Below are 24,848 nucleotides of genomic sequence, written 5' to 3'. Positions count from 1 at the left end.
CTTTCAGAGGAGTTGGAATAGCTGCAGGGCCCCTTGCAGGTGTTTGAGGGGCTGCAGGGCTTGTCACGGGAGTTGGAGTAGCCACAGGGACTATCACAGGTGTTGGAGAGGCTGCAGGGCCAGTCACAGGTGCTGGAGTGGCTGCAGGATCTCTCACAGGTTTTGGAGTGGTGTTGATTGAGACTTGGTAAACATAGGCCAAGACCAAGCATGTTCCAGCGATTTGTGTCTCTTTGGAAATGCCGGGGTGATGACACACCTTTTTCAAGCATTTCAACAGTTTTTTTTAGGATTCTGTGCTTGCCTAGGGGAGAAGTTCCAAAGCACTGGAGGTGACCACAGCTCTAGGTGCCTGCCCATATTCTCCCACACTTCCTGCTATTCCTAACTCTCTTGCCTGGGGACAGATCCCTTAATGACATTCTTAAGCACTTGTTTAAACAAAAGCTGAAACACATTCACTTGACATCACAATATGAACATGCTGGTTTGACCATCCCAAGTATATTCAAAGCTTTGCAGAGCTATTGTAAGTAGCCTGGAGGAGAAGGAGGAGGTGAAGGAGAAGGAGGGAGTGAAGAAGTGATGCCCATTGTTGTTCCCTTCCCACCACTGCCCACCCCGATTGACACCCTGAGGAAAAAAGGTCAAGAGTGTAATTCTGAATAGCTTCCGATATATGGTTCCCAAGGTATGGAGGTGATGGCAATGCCCGGTACAAGTATGAGATTAGTCTCATGACCAATAATTGTATCCTATTATAAGTCAGTGTTATCCAATACAGCAAAAGAATAACCTTAAACCCACACCCAGAAATGGTAAACAACATGACAGGGAACACATACATTTAATAATGTGCTATACAACACTATTCTGAAAACAAGCACAACAGACCCAAGATCAAAAAAATTAACATTGTGATAAGCAACTCTTAAATTGATGTAATGCTGATAACAATTTTCTTTTAACATGCTCTGTCATCTTGTGAGGAATGTTTTAACAATTCCAATTTGTGTCCATAAATTTGTGTCCATAAAGAATAATTCTGTTTGAATCCTGTCTGCCTCTGGGCCCTGCACTGGCAATTTAATTCTTGAACCACAGATGCAGTGTGTCCCAGTCTCCCCCTCATTCCAGTCAATTTATCACGTCTTCAGAAAACACTCCTTAAATTTATGAACCTGTTTGCTTTTGTTATTCCTGACTTCTAGTTCTAACAGTTACAGTTTTTTTTCTATCTTCTTCGAGATTGATTTAACACTGCTATAGATGTTATATAGATGACTGTGAATAGCTGGGAAAGAATGTTTTAATTGCTCGTGCGTCGTCAAGCTGTTTGGGAGTTTCAGAACAACTGATAATAACTGGTGACTGCTGGTGACTGTTATGAGATACTATGTGGATCCTTGGTATCTGGCCAGGGGGGGCCAAGAGATTAAGAGGAAGAAAAAAGAAGCTGAAGGACGGTTGGGAGACAAGACCTGTGGAGAGTGTACAGAGAGTATTCCATAAACTTGGAATAGTGCCGAGTAAGTACAAAGGGTGAGAGGAAGACTACGAGCCTTCAGCATGAAAGACCCCTAGAGACCCCCAGAGGAGACTGATGCGCATGCTCCAGTAGGAGGAACTGGACCCCGGAAGCTAATTATAATAATCTATTTTTTTTAGAAGTAGTAATGAATATGTATTAGTCTAGGTGCATAAAAATCAGCTGCTTGATGTAACTGGTGTGCGTCCTGGTGGAGCAGAGACTCCCGGTGCACCCAGCACTGTTTGCTTACCTCTATTCCTTTATATTCTTTTAATAAATCCTATTTTTTTATTTAATCCTAATTTGAATCCTGAGCCATTTATAACAACGGTCCTTACTTATGCCCTCTCCAACTCCTGCAAAGGAACGTTCTTCTTCACGTACCTAGTGCCAGTCTTACCCACTTCCCCCGCTGGAGCCTAGGATAACCACTTTCCTCCCAGGAGAGACTGGCAAACCCTCAGTACACTGCAATAGTATGGATGGGAAATTCTAATACTGCATTTGGAAGCAATTTCAGAAAAGTAGTCACTTATCCATGGCTACCCTGTTTATGTCAACCTGCTAACTTCAGGTTTAAAATCATCTCTGAAAGAAATAAAGATCCTTTTCATGTTCCTAATACATCAAAGCATAAAAAACAAACAAACAAACAAACAAACAGAAAAACAACAACTCATAATAAACATCCCCAAATAAAAGCCCATCATAAAAATTGTTAAAACAACAATCATAACCAATAGTACTAGCAGGTCATCAGTGAGGTATTTTAAAATTCAACAAGGCCTTTTACCTTAAAAATTAGGCAAGGAATCTGTCTCCTCAACTACAGTTGACCAAAAGCAAACGGTGGCCTACAGAAATCTACACAAGGTGTGGAAACTAAACAGCCACAGTGCATTATAGGTTGAATTACTTCACAATCTGTATGTCCTTCCAATTAATTGTTTTAATTGGCATTGCTTAACAACTGACTTAAGTTGTAATTGTACAGGTCACAAGAATATGTCCTATTTGAGCATTTAAAAAAGTTGGAATTTGACATACTTTGAGCTCATAGTGCTGCACAATAACTACATTGTCTGGCTCTGTAGAAGCTTCCACGGTGGTCTCAACACTCATCTGGTGCTGTTCTACCTGGGAATGCCCAGTAGGAGCCATTTGAAGCTTGTAAGAATCTGGAATGACACAAATTTCTTCAGTCAGGTTTCCGGTTTATGTAGAATACAGTCTCAGTGAAGTATCCTGTACCTGCAAAACAATCTCTTTCTACAAATACAGAGACAGCACTGTTACCATCTTCACTGAGAAATACTTGGCTTCTCCCTTCTTTCCTTTCTTTTCTTTTCTGGTTATACGTTATTGGTGAATCCCTGACCGTGGTAGTTCAGTGCAAATGTAACAGCACATGAAAACAAGGCCACCTCCATTACCAATGAATTTTGCTTACCTTACTTGCAACTCAATTGATCCTTTACATACAGTCAACAAATCCTATGAGAATAAAAAGAAAAAAGAGACCTCTCCGCATATTTCTTCTGGCGGTGCAACGTTTGTGAACAGAATGGATAGGGTCAGGGTGTGAATGGAGACTTCTCCCAAGCATGCAACACCGCGGGTGCCAAATAAGAAACCTGGCCATATCCCTCTTCTCCTGTTATTAGCAGATGAGGCTCACATGATGTCGGTTTCTAGTAAGCACTCCTAGAACAAGAGTCATAAGAAAACAAGTTTAGAAATGAGGTGCTGAATAGACACACAGATGTTCCAAGTACTTTTCCTAGATACTTTCCCCCTCCCGCCCCAAATAATCTCCATATTCCAGCAAGTAATAAGCTGTTCTGTGATCAGGAAGACCATTAAAGCCCGTTTTCTTACAATCTTGCACCATACCTCCCCCTGAGAAATCCTGCCCATCTCTACCGCGTCTGCTATTCATTTGGCTGGGCTAAGTAATGACTCCTCAAGTGTACACGTGGACTGTCTAGCCGAATACACAGATGACACCCGGTCTGCTACCTGATATTGGAGAGCACAGCAACTTTCTCTCTCAGCACACACCACTCTGCATCTCATCGCTTCCTATATACACCAATCTTCAGAAGGTCTCAAGTTTAAGTACCCGAGAGATCTCTACATCTGTCAAATTTAGCTGAAATGTGGCCCTCGTTACTGAAGAAGGTAGCAAGAAAGGAGCAGAACAGCTTTTCTAGAAAAAAAATGGATGTGGGCCATATCTAAAGCAGGGCATAACTGGATTGGTTCAATGACAGCAATACATGAAACACATGTAAGATTTCCAGTTAATTTATTCTCATAGTCATTCTAATTGTTTCATCTTCTTCCCTTATGTTTCCTATTCTTTACTAACCCAAGATTGCGAATTAATAGCCTGGCAATCTTGATTTCCTACTAGGAAATACATTCCCAAGAAGCATTTGCTTTTTTCCCACTACACTAAGGTTGTACCTTTACTGCCTTAAATCCAAGATGCTAGAGAGTTAACCTTGCTCAAAGGGTCAGCACATTTTCTGGACAGCACAGCAACAGGAAGTGAGAAAAATAACTGACCCGACTGTGACAACATAATCTAACTTTCCAACCGTGGGCTTATGTGACTTCCACATTAAAATACCAAAAGATAACACAATTTGGTGGTTTAATGGTAACAAATAAAAACACTTTGAATTTTTCTCCAGGTGTTTTAACAAGCCATTTCTCAGTTTGCTTTCTGCTACAGAGTTCGCTACTCATTTTAACAGTCCTGGGTAACAGAAGGGCAAAAGGTGGCAACGCAAACCCAGGAAGTTGGTTATTTTTAGCTAAAAGGACAGACGGCACATTTATGTGGTCTTGAGTCTTTCAAAGAATGCCATGGATTTTTCTAGTAGTCTGTGGATCACTTTGGCTTAGGAGGAGAAGCCTGGGCTTTTCACTTGGATCATTTAGAGCAACCCACTTCATTAGAACTTTAGTCCCTTCACTTTCTTCTTGAGAATAGCGAGCACCCTTCAACACACAAACTTGATGTTCCCCTTTCATCTGCCACCCCTCACACTTCTAACAGCTGAAACTGTTTACAAAGACTCAGCAGTCCTGACAATGTAAACATAATGGCGACCCATCTTTCTTTGCCTGCTGAAACAGAGGAACTTTTCCTCTGGTCTGTCAGGCATTTTACCTGGTAGTTCATCTCCAGACATTAAGGATGCGTCGGCATCACTGTCAAGTATATCAGCTTGTAAAATAGGATTTACATTTCCTGAAAGACAAAAGAGGTTTCTTAACTTTCCTGAATAGCCTGTGCCTCTTTCTCTTGCATTAAGACAGCTTCTAAATCTGTGCCAAAACCCTTTCTTCATTTGAGGGCACACACTGAATGCTATTTCCTACAGTTCATCCCACCACAGATCTAAGGAGACGGCACAAGTCTCTATAAAGCTGTCTTAGGTCCCACTGATGTGTATGTATAAGGTACGCTACTCTGTTGGTGATTTTTTTCCCCCCTTAGAATAAAGAAAATGAGGAACAAATTCTGTAGCTGATGAATAGCTATTAAAATAAGGCCCCTTCTTTCTGAAGGGGCCTCAAAACCCCTCATACAGTAATACACTTTTCTTATTTGCAAAACTTTCCAGTATTGTACAGTTATGTAATATACACTCTGCATTTTCAACCTGGAAATCCAGTATTTCTTAATTTGTTACACCAAACTTTTTCTAGGGACCTGCAATGAAAGAAAAGGCATTTATAGCTTCTGCAATAAGCTTCCAAAATATGAGACCTAATGACCCAGAGTAAAATACTGTAACGAAAAATTGATCCAGAAACAGATCTTTTTTTCTCCAAAAAAATCTCAAAAATTGAGCAAACTTGCGTTGTGGCAGTCTCATTAGTTCATCAAATCTGCTTTTCAGTCAGTAAATTTGCAGAAAGCACTTCGAGCACGATGTTTCAAGCTGCTACAATTACTAGAAAGAAGAAAATAATTATGACTCAAACTACTACCTTTGATCCGGGAAACAATCAAATGCAAATACATCCCCTATCCATTCATACAGGAGTACTGAGACCAAGAACACAATGTCAAGATGAAAGCGCCTACGCGGATTAATTAATTAAGCAAACTTTGGGAATCAAAGAGTTGATTCTAGAACTAACTACTTGATGCTATCATCTTGACCATATATATCCAGTACCAGACTTGCCCTCCACGGGACGACACAGTGTCTCCACATATCACTCTTTTATTCACGTTGTAATTTTTTTTTTTCCTAGAAAGTTGGACTTTGCCACATTAGCATTAACATTGAATTGAAGTTCTCACCTCTTTATTTCGCAAGTTGAAGAGGAACTCTCTGTCAAAGCGTCCTGGTCTCCGTAAAGCAGGATCTATAGAACCTGGTCTGTTGGTGGCTCTGATTACCACAATCTCCCCTCTGTTGTCTATGCCATCCAGAAGTGTTGAGACAATGGCACTAGTAGAAAAACATAGATTATACTTGCAAGTTAGGTACATTTTTTTCCATTCCATATGACTTTCTTCCATGAGTAGTCAGAAAGGAAAAGCATTTAAGGACAAGACTCATTTTAAGACATAAAAAAATAGGTGCATTAACACACACCGGGTGCTGATATCAGGGTTGGAGTATTGTTTTCAATGATCCTTTCAAATCACCTGAAGTTTATGATTTGGAAACAAATCATACCAGTACTTGCTACAGCGTTTTGGCTACCATAAAAAATGAACAAACAAGAAAAAAAGGGGGTAGGGGTCCGAACTTAATTCAATTACAGGTTCGGGACGCAAGCTTCCTATATGAATTTAAAAATGGAGCGGGGAAGGTTAAATCTAATGAAAGTCACAGGGAAAGTAAGCGTTTTGGTTCAGAAGACAACCCAGAAACCCACTAGGCCCACATAGAAAAGATGCTCAGGATGAAGATCTCTCTTCAAACGGCAATCCCACAGCTACAACCTCAGCGGAAATTAAACCAATTGGGCCCAAATTCTTTAGACATGAAGCACCTGCCAAGTTCATCCTCTCCCACACCCTCTCAGGCCAGGCAGACATAACCAGCCATGACTACCCAATCCCAAAGAAGTCAGCTTCAACAGTGGGGCAATAAGCTACAAAGGACCACAACTTCAAGGAATCGATCTATTAACAAGGACAGCAGGACATACCTGTGGAGGCCAAGAGCCCACTGTTAGTAGAGCAACGAAGAGAGCACCACCCACGCTCACCAACCACGAAAACTGCTAGGCACTGCAGTGCTCGGACCAAACATTCCGAAAGCCTGTGACACATGACCACTAACGGTCACTGGTGGCCAGTAGTTACCAGTAGCAACGCATCGCATGCACGGGGGCACCTAAGGAAGTCTCAGCCTACCCCCGAATATACTCAACTACCAATGCCAGGACTGACAATACCTCTCTGCTGGCAAAAGAAAGCGCGAGTCGAGGCCAATATCATACCATAGCACAAAGGCTTGCTAAGAAAGATCATTTGAGTAGCTTTGCAAGAACAGGTGACTTACTTTCTTCTAAGGCTGTCAAACAGAAAGGATGGATTTGTAGTAGGGTAGCGACTTCCTCAAAGTCTGCAGCTTCGGCTCCAAATTCCCATTTTCTCCACGCACTTGCCTTGCAGCTATTGCATCAGCTCTGGTCCTCAGCGTTCCGCCAACTGAAATGCAGAAACAAATACAATCTTTTGAGACAGTAAAGATGGGATTATCTTGATTGCACCATTGCTCTTGTAAAATGGAAACAAACCAACAAACAAAAGACACCCCAAAGCGGATTCATTTTTCTTTCCATACCAAATCACAAGTCCTTGTCATGACCACTGCATTCCTCTTGTTTATCATTCTGCTATCCACTTCAAACTATCCACTTCAAAGCGTCACCTGTAGAGAAACTTCTTCATAGACTGAAAGCTAGTCTGACAAAAACAAATGTGCAACTTCTGTTCCACGCAGGAGGGAGCTTACTCCAGTTACTTCTTGTTTGGAAAAGTGAAAACAATCCACACCTTTCTCTAAGGTGTTTTCAGGCCATTCATGTAAAACTCTAACCGTTCAAAAAAACTATTCCGTCCTAATTCTCTTCCTCAGGTGCATATGTTTTATTACCCTGTTTAAGCATGCAGCACTTTCATTTCCTGCATTATGATCTAACAGCTCAAGGAGATAAGAGAAATACCCAAATACCTAAAATACACTAAAAGCATCCCTTGGAGGCAGGGCTCGCCCCAACAGCTCTGAGCTGGAGCCGCTCTTTGAAAAACCTCCCTTTGCAAGGTTTTCTCCTTTTGTTCCTTCCCCACACAACTCACTTTCAAGCCCCTGGTCCAAAGTACAGAGGCACTGAGAAAGGAACCACTCACATTTCCATTTCAGTGGAAAATAAACTAAGAAGATAAAAAAAATAGATAAAAAAAAAGCAAGTTCTACTTAAAAATGTTGGCCTTTAAAAATGACGGTTTCAACTCTGACAGAATACATTCCACATTTCAACCTTACCTGTTCAAATAATGAGCAAAGCTGACATTCTGATTCCCCCACTCATTGGCTCAGGCAGTCCAAAGCTTTTCTCATAAAAAATGATATTTTTCTCTCACCTCGGCCACATTCGTTAGCAAGAGCACGAACAACCAGCGTCTTTCCCGTTCCTGAGGAGCCGTAGAATAAACAGCCTCCGTAAGAAGAAAGATTCAGAGAGGAAAAAAACATCGTGAGGAGTACCTCTTACAATCATAGTCTCTAGAACAAACAACTCGTCTTTCCTAACCAAAACACGTTATGCCTAAGACAGCAATAATAGCTGAAGTGTAGGTAGAGTCCAAACAGACACAAGTTCTGCATTCCCACAAGATTTCACAGGAAAACTTGTTTTTTTCAGCCAGAGGAATGAAAAAGGGGGATCACTCCAGTGTACAAAACCTTCAAACAAGAGCGTACTGTCCCAGAAGGACACTTCCAAAACTGCTGACAAAACGGGGGATTACAGCAAAATGGAGCCAAACGAGCAAAGGTCAGCACAGAATCTCAGAATGGCCTCAACGGTGAATCACCAGCTCACTGTTCAGTCACAAGCCACATAGGCTTGCTTTCACAAAAGGCAGAATCCGACAGCAAAGCATTTAATTCTCCCTTCAAAAGCGTTAAGTTCCTGGGCTTGGTCTCTCAGACCATCTATTGCTGATGGCAAGTGAGAAACCTGGAAGGCAAAGCAATGCCCTGCATTCAGATTAAAAAAAAAAAAAAGAAAGAAGCAAAAGCAATAGCAAAAGCAAGCAGATGGAAGAAACAACTGGGTTTCCAAGCAACATATTACAATTGACTTCCACTAGATAATCCCTTCTTGCTTACAATCTGGTCAAGGTGACTTGTACAGAAAACTCTGAACAAAACCACTGCAACCCAACTTTGTAAAATCATAGCACTCTTGAACTGTTTTCTCATATTAAAACATCAGCTAGGAAAACTGAAGGTGTTGCTTATAGGTTTAATCTACAGATATTCTGGATTCTATCCATTTGGAAGAAATTGCTTGTTACTACTACGAAAACAAACCGTTCAGCACTGCCAAAAAAGTTGAAGCATGGAAGCATATTGAGACCTTAACTGGACATTCTCCTGAAAACAGCTGACTTCTGATTTATCACTTCAGTGAGTTACCTTGGGGGCTGAATACTGAAGCTCTCAAAAGACTTCTGGATAAAGGAGGGTACTTGCTGGTACTTTGCCGGTACTTGCTCTTGTTAAACTTCATGTGGTTGGTGATTGCCCAGCTCTCCAATGTGTCCAGATCTCTCTGCACAGCCTTTCCACCCTCAACAGAGTCCACAGCTCCTCTAAGTTTAGTGTCATTGGCAAATTTGCTCCAAACACCTTCTATTGCATCAGCTCTGGTCCTCAGCGTTCTGCCGCCAGAAATGCAGAAACAAACCTACATTGCACAAAAAGAAGATTTGCCAGAGGAACATGCAGAGCCCTTTCTTTGGGCTCAATATCAGCATAGATACAACCAGAACCACTGACAGCAGCATGATAAGCACACACTGCAATGCGAAATAATGGGAACAAAAGCAAGGAGGCCAGGTATCCAGGGGGAAAAACAAAGTGCCTCGTTAAAAAAAAAAAAAAAAAGCATTACGTAAAAATATACACAGTACGCTATTTTACTTTTTAAAAATTTTCACGATATGGTGACCGGAAATGATGTGAAGGTAAAAAAAACTATTTTACTGTTTCTAACAGTCTGTGAGAGAGATGTAAAATAATAACCTAGAAAGCAGATGTATATTAAGTAACTATTTGCCACTGTCCTTCCTTGAAACAAATGTCTCTAAACTTACTTTGGAAATTTTAATTATTCCTTTCTATTCCGGGAATTTGAAATCTTTGCTGCTTTGATAGATACCTGAAAGCCTTAAAAAAAAGCCTGGTGGAGTCTCCGCTCCACCAGGACGCACCCAGCACTGTTTGCTTACCTCTATTCTTTTATATTCTTTTCATAAATCATCTTTTTTCTTTAATCCTATTTTGAAGATTGAGTCATTTCTAACAACACCATACAGCAAATGTTAAGTTACATATTTCCAAAGCTAACTGCTTAAGTTCCCAGGTAGTAGTCACAAACATTTGCAAGAAATACTGAACTGGGATTACTCTTCCAGTAGAGCACTCCTGTTTTCATTGCAGCCTACTCAAAAAGAACTTTACACCAGCAGGATGCTAATACCATTATGTATTTATATATACATTTTTTTCTCTTTAAACCAAATATCCCAAAGTCATTAATGTAATAAAGGAGTAAAACACTTCCTGGAAAAATGGGGAAGGAAAGACGCAGGAAAGTGACTTTAGTCTTTGTCAGAAGACATGCTGTCAGTTTCAGGAAGCAACTAATAAAAGCAATAAACAAAAAAATAAACCGAAATCTACGTGTCCCCGCAACTACATAGTTATTGTCACCATATGCAATGAGGGAACATGCATCTCCACTATTAAATGGATTGAATTTTATCATATGCACATAACCTTCACAGTCCACCGTGTAAGCAGCATTTCTAGTAGACTCTTGCTTCATTTCCAGGGGACTATGTCCAAGTATCGTGGAAGTGATGTCTTCTTCAGGATGGAGGTCAATGTTCCTATAGGGAAAGTATTAAAAAGCATGCATTATGTATTTGCATAAAGAAAAAAAAGTATTTGTGGCGCAACAACTCAAGATTTCTTGTAACACCATATTTATGGACACAAAAGGTCAACTTAAGCTCATTAGATCCAGATTTAACACCTAATTCCAACTATCAAGAGATTAACTAACCTAACTGACCTAATTCACTAACAGGCATTCAAAACTTTTTCTACAGACATCAGTAACAACTGCAGGTTTTGTGCTACTGATGGCAACCTATCAAGACATGGGATTAAGTAACTCTACGTACCAGAAAAGTCACCCACGTAATTTTAAAAATTTCAACCAAATGACAACAACATATCTATTATTACCTTCAAATTCTCTTCCCTGGTGTACCTCTTTAAAGGACAATCGGAATCTAACTAAAAGCAGAATTAAAACCACCAAACTCTAAATGCAAACACGATTCTGCAGATTACTTGTCTCATGGCATAAGCCAGCCCAACTGCAGACAGTGCCTCTATGCCTCTGTACTTGCACAGAAAAAGTTCATTTTCAACTGGATCAAAAGTATACCGAAACATTAATGCTTTACTCCATTCAAGCACTTTCCAAGAAAATCAGACTCCCGTGCTTGCACACAGGACGCTGAGATACACAACTGATTTGGGGATCATCCCTGATTTGACATCAGCGTACACCTTTTGAGAAATGACCATGTTCTCCACGTGCAGCATGGAAAGATAGCTTCCAACTTCAGACCCTTGTCATATTTTGTTGCGTTAATGACCTGAAGGGCTCAGCACCGAGGCTGAACATCATGCCTGGGAGCCACCACAGTTTGATGGCGCTATCAGCGGGACTCAAAGAGGCTCTCCACGTTGGTAGCGTGCATTTATTAACCAACACAACAAACCACCACGTTGACAGAAGGACGTCAGCCACATAACTCGCATCGCCACGCTCCTAAGGCCAAACACAACTCCTCGCCACCTCGAAGGCTCCCCACCACGGCAGACCCCATGCCTTGGGGCAGCACCAGGGGGACAACCCGGCCGTGCGGCTCAGCCCCCCTCCCCGCACCCTTCACCTTCCCGCTCCCTCCTTTTCCCTTGGGGGCCCAGCGGCTGCCCCAAAGGAGCCCACCCCACACCGTGCGGCCCCACAACGCTACCAGCAAGGGCCCGGGCCCGGGCCCAACCCCCGGCGCAGCCCCGCTCCTGCTCGGGCCCGGGGGAAAGCCCCGAGCCCTCTGCGGCTCCCCCGGGCCCTCCCCACGCACCTCTCCGGCCCCGCACGGCCGCGCTTCCCGGCAGCGCCTCCCAGCCCCGGGCCACCCCCTGTCCGTCCGGGGCAGCGGCCCTGCGCTCCCTCATTGGGCGGCAGCGGAGGATTTCAATTCCAAGCGGCGGAAAGGACCGGAGCCCTGCCGGCAGCCGCGGCCTCCCGACGGCCGGAGCTGGGTGAGCGGGGGCAGCCTCAGCCCGCTGGGGCCTCGCGGCGTGCCCGGGGAGCCGGGCGGTGGGGAAGCGGGGGGACCCTCGGAGCTCGGGGTGGGTCCCGGGTGCTGGCGGCGATGCCGGCTCGTAATGCCGGGTATAGGGTCCAGGGCTTGTCCTGCGGGCTTTTTGGGGTTCTTAGGGTGGCTGCTGGCTCCCAGTGACTTGTATTGTTCCTCAGAAGCATCTCCCGCTGAGGAGAGTGAGGGGGTAGCAACCCCTTCTCGAGAGATTGTTATGCCTGCCCTAGGCTGATTTGGACCTATCCAACAGTTTTGTTTGCGATGGCTCCTGCTTTTTGCTCATGTCAAAGTAAAATGGGGTAAAATAAAGCAACTTCACTCCCCTGGAGGGGGCCTGCAAGAAAGAGAAGGAGGGACTGTTCATCAAGGAGTGTGATGATAAGACAAGGGAGAATAGGTTAAAAGTTAACTAACTGATCACTTTCATGACTTAAATAAAGCTTTCATAACTTAAATCAAGCTGAGGATAGAAGTGTTTTAAGTATGTATGCGAGTCTTCAGCTTTAAATACTAGTGTATTTTGTTTGCTTGTGCAACTTCAGTGTATTTCTGCTGAGGGTTTCTCATTCTCTGTAGAGCAGAGTGAGGTAAGTAGCATTTGGGATGTTCTTATCCCACCGATAGAGGTATTCCTTTATATTCTTTTAATAAATCCTATTTTTTTATTCTATTCTTTTAATAAATCCTATTTTTTATTTAATCCTAATTTGAATCCTGAGCCATTTATAACAGCCTTTCTAGGCAAGCTGTGCCAGAGCTCAGTGACCCTCACAGACTTTCCTGATGATCAGATGGACCCTCCTGTGTTTGTGCCTGTTATATCTTCTCATGTCAGTGGGGCACTACTGCAAGGAGCCTGGCTCCCTTCCTTGCACCCTCTGTTCAGCTCTTTGTACTCATTGACACATTCCCTGCTGAGCCTTCTCTTCTCAGGGCTGAACAGCCCTGGCTCTCTCAGCCCCTCTTCAGAGGAGGGGTGCTTTGATCATCTTTGTGGCTCATCACTGGGGTCTCTTCAGTATGTCAGTGTGCCTCTTGTACTGAGGACTACCCTCTAAAACATTGTGCAGTCCCAAACCATTAGCTGTGCAAGTTATACTGGCTTTTCTAAGCCTGGGATCTTGGCCTGAAAGTTCATTGCCTTTGCTTCTGCCAGACTTCACTGTCACAGCTATCAGATGCTTATGTCTCTAGATTTGCTCTTACACGGATGGGTTTCTAAACCTGCATGCAGCCCTATCAACATTTCCTGGAATAGGAAACCCATTTGAAGTGTTGCTTTATATTGCATAATGTGCTTTATAGGCCACAGTTTGGGAGCCTCCCTCTTAGAAGAGAGCACATGCAAGCACTAAAAGCTCAGTGGAGGGTTGGAGACTGCCAGATTGCAGAATCTCACAAATCAGGAAGAGTGCCGGACAGGAATACTGCAATCTAGGAGTATGCCTGAAAAACTAGAATTAGAGACAACACCGCGATGGTGGTTAAACACAGCAACCTTGAAAGCACATGTTTGAAAAGTGGTTAATGACCATTAATTTAGGGAAGGTAGGAGAGACCATAGTATTGCTGGAATATGCATCATGTTTGTGTGTTTTTTGTTTTTTGGTTTTTTTTAACAACTCTATGGCAAAATAGAAATGGCTTTGCTATGTAGTTAGCCCTAGAAAGTTCACAATACCTAGGCGATACTAAAAAGGTGTATTTAGGCATGAAATGTTGCTACTGGATTTCAAACATGCTAAAATAGGAGTCCAAGGAGATTTAATGTGCTACATTATCAAGAAGCACAGGAAGTGAAGATGCTTTATAACATGTTTTTTCTATGCCCATGAAACACAATATTTGCAATGTCTATCATGGAATGAAAGTCCAGAACTTTTTGAACTTCCTTTAGACATTAGTTAGCTGGCATATGCTTGTTGGAAACCATCACGCACTTATTTTTTCATTTAACATCGGACTTGCGACAATTGACTGTGTAAGTAATAGAATACACTGCCACAGTGAGCACCTGATCGTGAAAGTTAATACCTGGAGTGCAATTTTACTTATATTAGTGCTGCAAAAATATTTTAAACTTTGCTAATCTCTGCATGTCCTTTGTCTTGCAAGGAATGGCTTTGGTTTACTAAATACTATATTGAAGTTCTACTTTGTTTTGAAACAAATTCTTCCACAAGTACCAAGCTAAAATGAGACTCTTTTTTTTCTCTGACCAACTGCTAATCTCTTTGAGTTGTGCTTATAATATTATATATTTAATTTTTGGAGGGGCTGAAGTGGAAAGAGTTCATATCATAGAATGGTTTGTGTTGGAAGAGACCTTAAAGGCCATTTATTTCCAACTTCCCCTGGCAGCAGGCAGGGATACCTCCCACCAGCCCAGTTGTCCAAAGCCCCATCCAACCCAGCCTGGAACATTTCCAGGGATGGGGCATCCACAGCTTCTCTGGACAGCCTGTTCCAGTGCCTCACCACCCTCACAGCAAAGAATGTCTTCCTAAGGTCTAATCTAAATCGACCCTCTTTTGGGGTAAAGCCATTCCCCCTTGTCTTATCCCTACATTGTCTGATAGAGTCCCTCCCCAGCTTTGCTGTAGGACCCCTTAAGGTCTCTGGAGCCTTCTCTTCTGAACAGTCTCAACTCCCACACCCTGTCTTTGTAGGTGAGGTGCTCCAACCCCTTGATTGTCTTTGTGGCCTTCCTCTGGACTCATTGTAATAGGTCTATGCCCTTCTTGTGATGGGGGGGGGGGGGACAGAAGAGTAGCAGAAGCCTTTGCTATGTATTTTAACTTACAGTCAGGTTCTGACTGTAATTCTTTGTGAATGTAGTTTTGCTTAAAGGGATTGAACTTATTTTATGGCTTCCTCATTATTGCAGTCTTTAACCACTGACAATACTCATCTCCTTTAAATAAGAGATCGTCTATGTGCCCCGACTATGGCACCTTTGCTAACAACTTTGGTCCTTAAGTTTTCCACTTATTTACAAGATTGTATGCGGTCCATAATCCCATGTTTAGTCTTTTATTTTTAGTCTCTTCGGTTCTTCCGTGTAAAGACTTAATAAGAAGCATTTTCTATATTTTCCCTTTTGGCTTCTGCATAATAAAACTGCAAGCTATTGCTTTACAGTCAAGCGTTTGCACATCTCAGAAGTGCTTAGGGATCATTATTGGACGCACCCCTATTTATAAATGCATTTATAGCAGATGACCTTATTTTGATGTAAATCCTTTGGGGGGAGGGGAGGGGGAAAGTAACTGATAGATAAATCAAATGTGATTTTAGTCCTTCCTCTTGATGTATTTTCTGTTTCTGTCTATCAAAGGTCAACGGAGTGCACTTCTCTCGAGAGTAGAAAAAGGAAAGGGACTGCAGCTGTGAAACCAGCCTCTTACATTACTTGGATACATTACATTACTTGGATACAAAAAATAAAATAAATTTTATTTTTTGCCTAGAATAGGGAAAGATTCTTCAGTTGCTGAAAACATGCTGGTAGTTATTGTGCTACCCACATTATGTCATTTTTTTGCCTACTTTATTTGCACTTTATTAATTGCTATTAAATCTTCTAATTGACTGTCAAGTTATAGTTCTCTTTCATTTGGGGGGGGGGGGAAGGACTAAAGGGAAGGAGGCAGATGGGTGCATGGGAATGTAATCTAATCATTCTGTAAGGGAGTGTGGGCCCAAAGCTGGGTGTAAGATAGTGTCATATGGTTGATGTTATTTATGATACTAGTAAGGGATATATGGATATAATTAGGTGTGTGTTGCTTTAATGCATTTGTTAGATCTGTGTAGCAGTGCTATCAACATTATAGTAAAGTATTAACGTGGGAGGGGGGAAAAATGTTCATTTTGGTTGGGAGATGGTGTATGTTTTCCCAGATCACTACTTGAACCATGTTAATATTATTTACTGCTTTTGGAAGGTAAATGTCTGCTGTGATGAACGCTATTTCTGCAAATAATTAACTGTATTTATGCAGTAGTCCTGTGAAAATCAATTTATTTTCTTATGAGTAAAGTTCAAAATATATGCCTGGCATTTTAAAGATCAGGATAAAGGACTTTATTTCAAAAAGTTAGCTCTAAGACCAAAGCACCGGAATAACTTCAATTATAAGTACTACTTTGTTCGTTACAAATGCAAATATTTACTTTATAATTTTGTTCTGTAAGATATATATATATGTATCTTGTTTTAAAGTAACTTTTAAAGCTATGCTGAACATAAAACATTGTTTGTTTGTTTGTTTTTTCTGTCCTATTAGCACCACGGAGATTTCACGGTATTACTTAATGATGTGATGGAAACTTGGAAATATTTGTTACATGACAAACTAGGATTATCACATGAAAACATGGAAAAGCCAGAAAATTATGCTGGCGTTAAAAAAGCCTATGATACCTGTTGGGAATTGGCATACAGGGCGTGGACGTGAGTCCGTGGAACAATTGTTCGATCTGAGCTTGCCTTAAGCAACCAGGAGTAGGCCTTAGAAAATCTCATGGCCTGCTGTAGCTGAGCAAACCAAGCTACCAGGGCAACTATGAGAAGTTCCCATGACAGTGTTCCCACATCGCCCAATTGAGGAATTCAGAAAAATATTGTTACCAGTAGCTGGCTTCAAGGACAAGGTCTATGTGACTGCTAATCACAAGGGGGTTGTTTTCTTGCAGGTGGGGTTGTTTTCTTGTAGTTTGTCTGAGTGCTTTTGACCAATAATCTTGTGTGAGACACTATCCGCCCCTGTTAAGTTCACTATAAAAGCGAGGCTATTCGGGCAATAAATGGGAGCAGCATGATCTGACTCTACTGGTGTCTGTCGTGCTTTCGGCCGTGCATCCTCTAACAGATACCTTCTTAGCAAGCAGCAATATGTTAGATATCATAGATATATGTCAGAAGTGCTATGCTCTTGCACTTGTATCTGAAGAGGAAAGCATAGCCCCTGTAAGTATTTTGTTTGTTTGATCTCTGTTTTACCATATTTCTGATTCCAGTTATGGATTTACAGTGCATCTAAAATATATACGGAAGTCTTGAATTAGTCACAAATGACTTTCCTTTTCTCTGGAGGAACAGATGACTTTAAATTATTAAATCTTTAAGAGATCTTAGATCCATTCAAAAATTGCATATTTCTGCTGTCTTGCTGGATGGGTAGATCACAGCTCCACTGAGTATCTTGTTCTTTCTCACAAACAGAACTGAAAACTGAATTGTAGAGACTTGATGTAGATGGATCAAAGCTTAGTGATTAATGTGTCATGGAGTTTTGGATATATGTTGATAGGCAGTCCAAATAGTTTTGGTTTTCATTTTGAAAAATACCTCGCTCTTAATGGCAAAAAAAGATCTCCATATTCTTCATGTATCTTCATGTTAGATTTTTCCAGAGACCGCAAGAGGTTCCACTTCAGCTCCTCAGTCAAGCATCTGTTGCAGTTTCTTGTGCTTCAGATGTTATAACGCTACACATGAGGCCATGCTCCAGGCTAGAGAAGTTGTAGTACATATTGCAGTCTGACTATGGAAATAACAAAAATTTGGTTGTATATTTTGATCTGGTAACAAAGATCAGAATAAGATGGATGCAGTTGGAAGGGACCTGCAAAAATTGAGTCCAAATGTCCTACTGTGAGTCTGTTTTCCTCACAGTTAGGCAATCTGTCTAGAAGGACCATGAGGGACAAAATCAAAAACCATGTGAAAATCCAGGAAAACTACATCCACTGCTTTCCCTTCCTCTACTAAGAGTGTGATCTTATCATAAAAGGATATCAAATTAGTGAGATGGACTTTCCTGAACCCGTGTTGCTGGGTCTGATGGTTGTGTATTAGTAGCAATTAAAGGAAGTTTAAAATACAAGCATGCCACATGATTGTATTTGATTCTGTGCTCTCTAGAGCATGGGAAGATTAAAAGACAAAGGAAACTTATAATGAAAAAATAGTAAACATTGGAATTAGCTGCACCTATTTCTAGCTTGTAACAAAAATTACAGAGAGGAGTTATCTGTCTGCTTGCAGGAAGGTAACATGCATTATTAGAGGAAAAATTAGTCAGTAAAGGACAGGATATTTCAATTGCTTGGAGTAACTCTTCCTCCTGAGTTGGGAATAAAGCTGTGTCCATGAAAAAGTAGTCAAATACTGGAACAGGTTGCCCGGAGAAGATGTGGAATCTTGCCTTTAGAGATATTAACTTTGGCTTGGGGTAAGGGATTTGTCTTGTAGGGATAAGACATTACTGAGCAACTTGGTCTAACTTGTCTTGCTTCAAGCAAGTAACTGGACTAGGTGATCTCAAAAGATCCCTTCTAACCTAAATTGTTGTATGAGTCTGACAGGTATGCTTGTAACAAACTTGCCTACTTAAGTTTAGAGAATCTGCACTCAAACAGTTCTACAAAAGACATAAAGGAGGACTAAAATTCAGGAAGATGCAATTGCTTTTCTTTTATTTTTTTCCTACTTCCATGGGGAAGGTAGAAAACTTTGGAGGATTAATGAGTTCTTTATAATTATGGCATAGTGCTAACTTTTTTTTTTTAAAAAAAAAAAAAAACAAACAAAAAACACTACACATGAGGCCATTATTTAAAAAAAAAAAAAAAAAGGCAGCTGCTTTTAGGGCAGTAACTGTAAAGGTTGTCCTGAGTTAATTTGAGTCTTGCATGTCATTTCTCTCTTAGAACAGTTGTATTTCTAAAGACTAAAGAAAAAGTAGCTTTTGGTGTTCAAAACATTAGCAAGCTGGAGAAAATCGTAGCTTTACTTGGTGTTAGTACTACTTTTGTGTTTCAGTCATCTTTGTATTTAAATTTATTCACTTCTTTTTATTAAAGGTTCAACTGCCAGAATTTATTACTGGCATAATGAATGTACCAGAAAATAGAGGCTGTGTGCCTTCACAGGACCAGAGCAATGCGAAGGTAAAAAAAAATATATATATACATATATATATGTATATAAATATAATAAATTCTTTTTCAATGCTTTTTAGATATGGAAAATTTAATGGAAGATGAAATACAGGTTTCCTTTTCCAGTTATTTCTATTAAGATATTGTTTTTTTAAAGTATATTCAAGCTCTGTATCTCTTTGGTATGAGCGTGTGCATGGGGCAAGTGCACAAATTTATTCCCTGGGAGACAGTCCTTTTATGGCAGGGACTTGACGTAGATTTAATCTGCCTTTAAACAGTAGGGAATACATATTTTTTGCAAGTATATTATCATTCAAATACTGTCTTGACTGAGAGTTAAAGAATTTGCCTGATGCTGCAAAGTGAAATGGTAAGAGAGAAATTTAGGTTTAACTTTTCAACTTAAGTAACGCTTATTTACTTTCAGAAGAAATCTGAGCACCAACTGTAGTGGTAGCTGTAGAAATGCAGACAATGCCGATCTGTTGGAGTAGACAACTGAGGACTTTGTTGGGATACTGGATTCAACCACCTAAACAGTATCAGTCTAACAGTGTTTGAAATGGTGAAGCTTAAGTCATTTCCAAGGTTGCTTTCCTCCTTGAGTGTCAGTTTCAGTACAATATTTGGGTACAACTCAACATAGTTCCCAACAAGTGAGCAAGCATCTTCCCAGCAATCTGACATCAGGATAAGAGTGTTTCAGTAAAATTCCCTTGGGTGCTTTTCTCTTTGTTACTGACTTTATGCCCTAGATAGCACTTCTACCAATAGGTTCACTTGGTGCTCTGATTGTGACATGTATGATAAAAATATTCTTGGCCCCTTCTTTTTGACTGCTTACATTTGTCATATTTCCTGTTGAATAAGAAGAAATTCCACAGCTACCAAAGCTTTATATCTTTCCTTTTCTTAATGGCCTTTTCTTGTCTTTGCTTTCTTTGCTTATGACAAAACTATCAATTCTTAAATTCTGAGAATTTTGTTCTTATAGGATCCTGAACTGCAATATAAGTAATTCTAATTTTATATTTTTGGATATAAGGGTAGAGCTGCATTGTAATTTAATATAAACCTGAAAACTTTAATCAGTGGGACTTCTGTTATTGAAATCCCAGGGAACCAACAGGGAAAAATTAGTGAATCCAAGCTGGTGCTGGTGAGGTGTTGAAAGTCTTTAGCTTATTTGAAGTTAATGTAAAATCATCGTGTTTTAATGGTGTTACTATTTTGGCTTGGGATGTAAAAGGGATATTTGTGGAGAGATTGCTAAATCTTATTTTTGTGAGGCGAGAATAAATTAAATACCGCCCCCCCCCCAATTAGCACCCCCTTAATTACCCTCTCCCCACCCCAATTACCCTCCCAGGCAGTTGTGTAATGCTGCAGAGCGGGGGATCGAGGCGTGCGGGGCTTTTCCTGCAGCGAGGCCGCTTAAGGCAGCTGACGGAGCCGCCACGGCCCGGCTGCCACCGACTGACACAGAATGGCAAAATGTCACAGAATGACAGAATTTGGGGGATCGGGAGGGGCCTCAGAAGATCATCTAGTCCAATCCGTGTCCCTGCTGGCTGAGGGAAGGGCTGCTGATGCCCTCTGCTTAGCCTTTGGTGCGGCCTGCCCCAGTATTCTCCTGGAGAAGCTGCAGCCCAGGGCTGTGACAAGTACCCGCTTCACCAAAAAAAAGCATGTTTTTCTTTCAAAATGTGGTTCAAAACTGGCCAGGTGGCCAGGCCCAGAGAGCGGTGGTGAAATCGAGCTGGTCGGCAGTGGTGTTTGCCCAGTGCTGGGGCCCATCCTCGTTAAGATCTTCATTAATTGTTTGGATGCGGGAATTGAGGGAATTGCCCTCAGGAGGTTTGCAGGTGACACCGCGTCCTGCCTCGGAGCACTGCATTCAGCTTTGGGCCCCTCGCTCCCAGAAGGACATGGAGCCCCCGCAGCATGCCCAGAGCAGGGCAACAGAGCCGGGGAAGGTTCTGGAACATGTCCTGTGAGGAGCGGCCGAGGGAACCGGGCTTTGTTTGGTCTGGAGAAGGCTCCGGGGAGACCTCCTGGCTCCCTGCGACTCCCTGACCACGTCCTGGGACGGAGTTGAAGGATGGGGGCCGTGAACGCGAGGATGTGGGACGAGGCGCTCGAAGGACAAGGGGGTCGGGGGAGTCGGGAGGGATTCGGGGATGGCTCCTCCCGAGCTCGCAGCGTCCCAGCAGGCAGCAAGGTGAGGAAGGAGAGCAGCGGGGCCTTCCTCCTCCTGGGGGTGCTCAGGAGGTGGGGAGAGGTCCTCGTCCTCCTCTACTCTGCCCCTGTGGGGCTGTGAGGGGGATATGGCGTCCCGGTCTGGGCCCTGAGCTCCAGGAGGACGGGAGCTGCTCGAGGGAGGCGGGTGCGGAGCTGGGAGGATGCGGGGGGCTGTGGAGGACGCTGAGGAGTGACCCCAGGAGGCTCTGGATAAACAGATGGAATTTCTTTAATTTCTTTGTGGTGGTGGGGGGGGGTTCTGGAGGCTCCTTTCCTGGAGGCATCCAAAACCCCTGTGGGCTGGAGGCCCACTAGCTGTCCGTGCTCTGGCACGGAGATGAATCCAGGGAGGAGTCTTCGGATCCCGAAGTTTCTTCGGGATTCTTCTGGGGCTCGGGCTCTGGCTCTGGCTTCCGCTTTGGCGCCTGCCACAATCTTCGAGGCAAGCAGCATTGCACCGCCAGCATGTACCAGGGATCCCGCGGGCGTTGCAGCCAGTGGAGATGCTGCCTCACGGTCCGGATGGTGCGGGTGGTCTCTTCACGCACCGAGGGCTCCGCGTCATTCATCATGGGCTCCAGGACTGCGGGAGGACAGAAAGAGGCTGCAGCCTCTGCTTGGGCCGGGGGAGACCCCTCCAGGAGCCCCCTGGCCGGGAGGAAGGCGGGGAGAGCTGCTGTGAGCACCCCCCCCCCAGCCTCCCCGAGGCCTGGCCTCCACCCCGTCCCCCCTCACTCACTTGCAATTATTTCGTACACTTTCTCTTCACTCTGGTCCCGGTGATGTTCTGCCGCGAGCCCTAGGATCAGAAGCCGCCCGTCAGCCTCCGCCCCAGGGAGGGCGAGGGGAGGCCCCGGGGCCATTGTGGGGGCAGGGGGGGACAGGCGGGGGGCAGCTCACCGATGAATCTGACGGCCTCCTTGCGCACCGACGCCTGGGGATCCGACAGGTAGGCCCGGCACCTCTGCAGACGCTCCTCCACCCGTTTTCGGTCCTGCTGAAGCTGGAGAGGCCGCGGGGCTCCGTCAGCCTCCCCCGGCCTCATTCCTTTCCCCCCGGCCACCCCCCTTCCAGCCTCAGCGCGGAGGCCGCCCTCACCAGGCAGGCTCTGATCCTCCAGGTCTGGTTCATGTGGGCCACTTCTTGCAGCTCGTCCCACCACAGCAGCTCGGACCCGGCCATCAGGGCTTCCTGGGCAGCCTGCGGGGCAGCAGAGGCAGGGAATTGGCGCCGGCTCCTCGCCGCCTGCCTCCGGCCCTGCCGCGAGCCCCCCCCCACCCCATGGGCGCCACTCACCTTGGCCACGCTCGGGTTCTCCTCGCTCATGCGGAGGTAGAGGGTCAGCAGGACGTTGTGCACTTTCTTCCACATCTTTCTGCGGTGCTTCCACAGCACACGCTCCATGCACGCGCTGAAGAGCTTCATGGCATTCTCCCGTACCATGTCGGCCTCCTGGAAGAGGAAGAGGAGGATGGAGGCTGAGCGATCCTCGCCCGCCCAGCCGTGGCACGGGGTGGGTGCCGCAGGAGCCTCGCCCCCCCCCTTACGTTGTCCAAGTAAGGCGTGAGCAGATCGACCAGCCGCAGGGAAGTGATGCTGGCCGACTTCTTCATCAGGGCGCGCAGGACCCTGCAGCACACCGCCAGCGCCGCCGCCGTGATGTGGGGGTTGCCGAACCGCAGGGTTTTCAGGACGTCAGGCAGCAGGATAATCCCCGTTAGCCCCTGCAATGACAGCAGCGAGCCCAGGGCGTGAGGAGGCCGCCGGGGATGGGGATGGGGATGGGGATGGGGATGGGGATGGGGATGGGGAAGGGCAGGGTGTGTGGGGGAGGGTATGGGGGGGTGCGCTCACCATCTTGGGCCTCTCCAGCATCGCCGCCAGCCCTTTGAGTGCGATCCAGAGCAGGTGGAAGTTGGTGTTCCTGATGCATCTCTTCAGGCACTCCACGTCCTGTAGCACGGCGGGGATGGGGTCCTCGGGGCTCAGGGTCTGCATGAGGCCGAGCTGGAGGATTTCGTAGTCCTCGGTCATCCCAAAGTGCGCACGTATGGTATTGTCGCGCAGCAGCATGCAAATCTCGTTCAGGAGCTTCTTCGGCATGCCAGGCGTGCTGAAAATCTCCTCCCACATCTCCATTGAGGATCTGCGGGCACAGACAGGGGCTGTTGAGGGGCCCTGCGGGGTGTCGGGGGCCCTGTGGGGTTTTCGGGAGGCTGGGGGGCCGGTACCTCAGTCTTGAGGGGCAGATGAAGAGTATGGACATGGTGGCGGAGTGGGGATAGCACCGTGTCATGAGGACCAGCACCTCCAGCAGCTTCTGGCGCACGGCGGGCGTCAGCTCCTCCACCAGCTTCTTGCGGAAGAAGATGACGAAGTGCGGGACCTGGCGGCAAAGAGGACAAACACACACACACACGGGGGGTGAGAAGTGGCCTCTCCTCTCCTTCCCCGGCCTCGTTTAGGGTTTGGGGGGGCACTCACCGACGCAAACCAGCTGATGGGGTCCTCCCGCGCCGCGTTCAGCAAGAAGGAGACCCACTGCTCGTCCTCCTCAGGCACCTCATGTGACACCACCTCCAGGCAGGTCAGCATCAGGTCCGTGCGCTGCTGCTCCAGCAGGTACCTGCCGAAGGGCTGCGAAAAGGGGGGGACACAGCTCAGCCAGGGGGGGCCACGGGGCTGCGGGGAGGGGCACGGGGAAAGGGGAGAAGCCACTGACCTCCAGTGAGGAGCACTTGCCCAGGAAGTCGCCGATCTTGTGGAGCCGCATCATGGCGCGGCGGCGGGGCAGTGCGCTGGTCGAGGTGCAGAAACGCAGCAGTGCCTGCGGGGACACGACGGGAGATGAGGGCTGGGGGTCGGGGGGGGGACCCTCGGGGGGCTGGGGAGACCCTCGGAAAGCAGGGGGGCAACTTGGGGGGCTGGGGAGACCCTCAGAAAGCAGGGGGGCAACTTGGGGGGGGTGGGGAGACCCTCAGGATGATGAGAAGCCCCCCGGGGTTATGCGACCCCCCCCAGGTGACGAGAACCCCCCAGATAAGGAGACCCGCCCCCAGGTGATGAGACCCCCCCCAGGTGATGACAACCTCCCCAGGTGAGGAGAACCCTCCCCAGGTGAGGAGACCCCCCCCAGGTGAGGAGAAGCCCCCCCGGCACGGGCCAGACCTTCACGATGCTCTGCAGCTTGGAGGGGAAGCTGGTGGTGGGCGGGCTGAGCAGCAGCAGCTGCAGCATGCTGTCCATGGCGTGCATCGTCTGTGTGGGGGGGAAACCAACGGGTGAGCCCCCGGGAAGGACCCCGGGGACCCCCCCACACACACCCTGCATGGGGGGGGGCACGAGGAGGGGGCGCAGCACCCACCATGACGAAGTTGCGCGCGCTGAGCTTCTCCTTGGGGGGCAGCATGAAGACGCTCCTGAAGCAGGCGGTGAGCAGCCGCTGCA

The 24,848-nt window shown here is 45.2% G+C and overlaps 1 protein-coding gene and 1 long non-coding RNA gene across 3 annotated transcripts; both read right to left on the bottom strand.

Moving 5' to 3' along the window:
* Positions 1 to 831: 831 nt before the first annotated feature.
* LOC137847260 (uncharacterized) lies at positions 832 to 12,568 on the bottom strand. Of its 2 annotated transcripts, none has more exons than XR_011090892.1 (9): positions 11,862 to 12,568; positions 10,585 to 10,697; positions 9,220 to 9,490; positions 8,062 to 8,210; positions 7,075 to 7,223; positions 5,859 to 6,009; positions 4,713 to 4,793; positions 2,982 to 3,235; positions 832 to 2,709 (listed from the first exon to the last, which is right to left on the bottom strand). It is a non-coding gene; the product is annotated as an uncharacterized lncRNA (long non-coding RNA). The 2 variants fall into 2 exon arrangements; XR_011090893.1 differs by having other exon boundaries at positions 11,970 to 12,568.
* Positions 12,569 to 21,035: 8,467 nt separating this feature from the next.
* On the bottom strand, positions 21,036 to 23,655 carry LOC137846982 (uncharacterized). The gene is made up of 5 exons (XM_068665134.1): positions 23,256 to 23,655; positions 22,949 to 23,125; positions 22,698 to 22,853; positions 22,141 to 22,200; positions 21,036 to 21,984 (listed from the first exon to the last, which is right to left on the bottom strand). The coding sequence occupies exons 1-4, from the start codon at positions 23,538 to 23,540 to the stop codon at positions 22,147 to 22,149; spliced, it is 672 nt and encodes a 223-aa protein (XP_068521235.1). The 5' UTR covers positions 23,541 to 23,655; the 3' UTR covers positions 21,036 to 21,984; positions 22,141 to 22,146.
* Between the last annotated feature and the right edge of the window lie 1,193 nt (positions 23,656 to 24,848).

The sequence above is a fragment of the Anas acuta genome, chromosome W (genome assembly GCF_963932015.1).
Source record: "Anas acuta chromosome W, bAnaAcu1.1, whole genome shotgun sequence".
NCBI lineage: Eukaryota > Metazoa > Chordata > Aves > Anseriformes > Anatidae > Anas > Anas acuta.
Note: the sequence above shows the minus strand (reverse complement) of the source record. Positions and strands in the feature narration are given on the sequence as shown.

Excerpts from the sequence above, each read along its gene's own strand:
- LOC137846982 (XM_068665134.1), bottom strand. The coding sequence starts at position 23,540 with ATGGAGATGTGGGAGGAGATTTTCAGCACGCCTGGCATGCCGAAGAAG. Across the intron at positions 23,126-23,255 it reads TGCTGGAGAGGCCCAAGATG|GGGCTAACGGGGATTATCCT; the intron begins GTGAGCGCACCC and ends CTGTCATTGCAG. Across the intron at positions 22,854-22,948 it reads TCACGCCTTACTTGGACAAC|GAGGCCGACATGGTACGGGA; the intron begins GTAAGGGGGGGG and ends TTCCTCTTCCAG.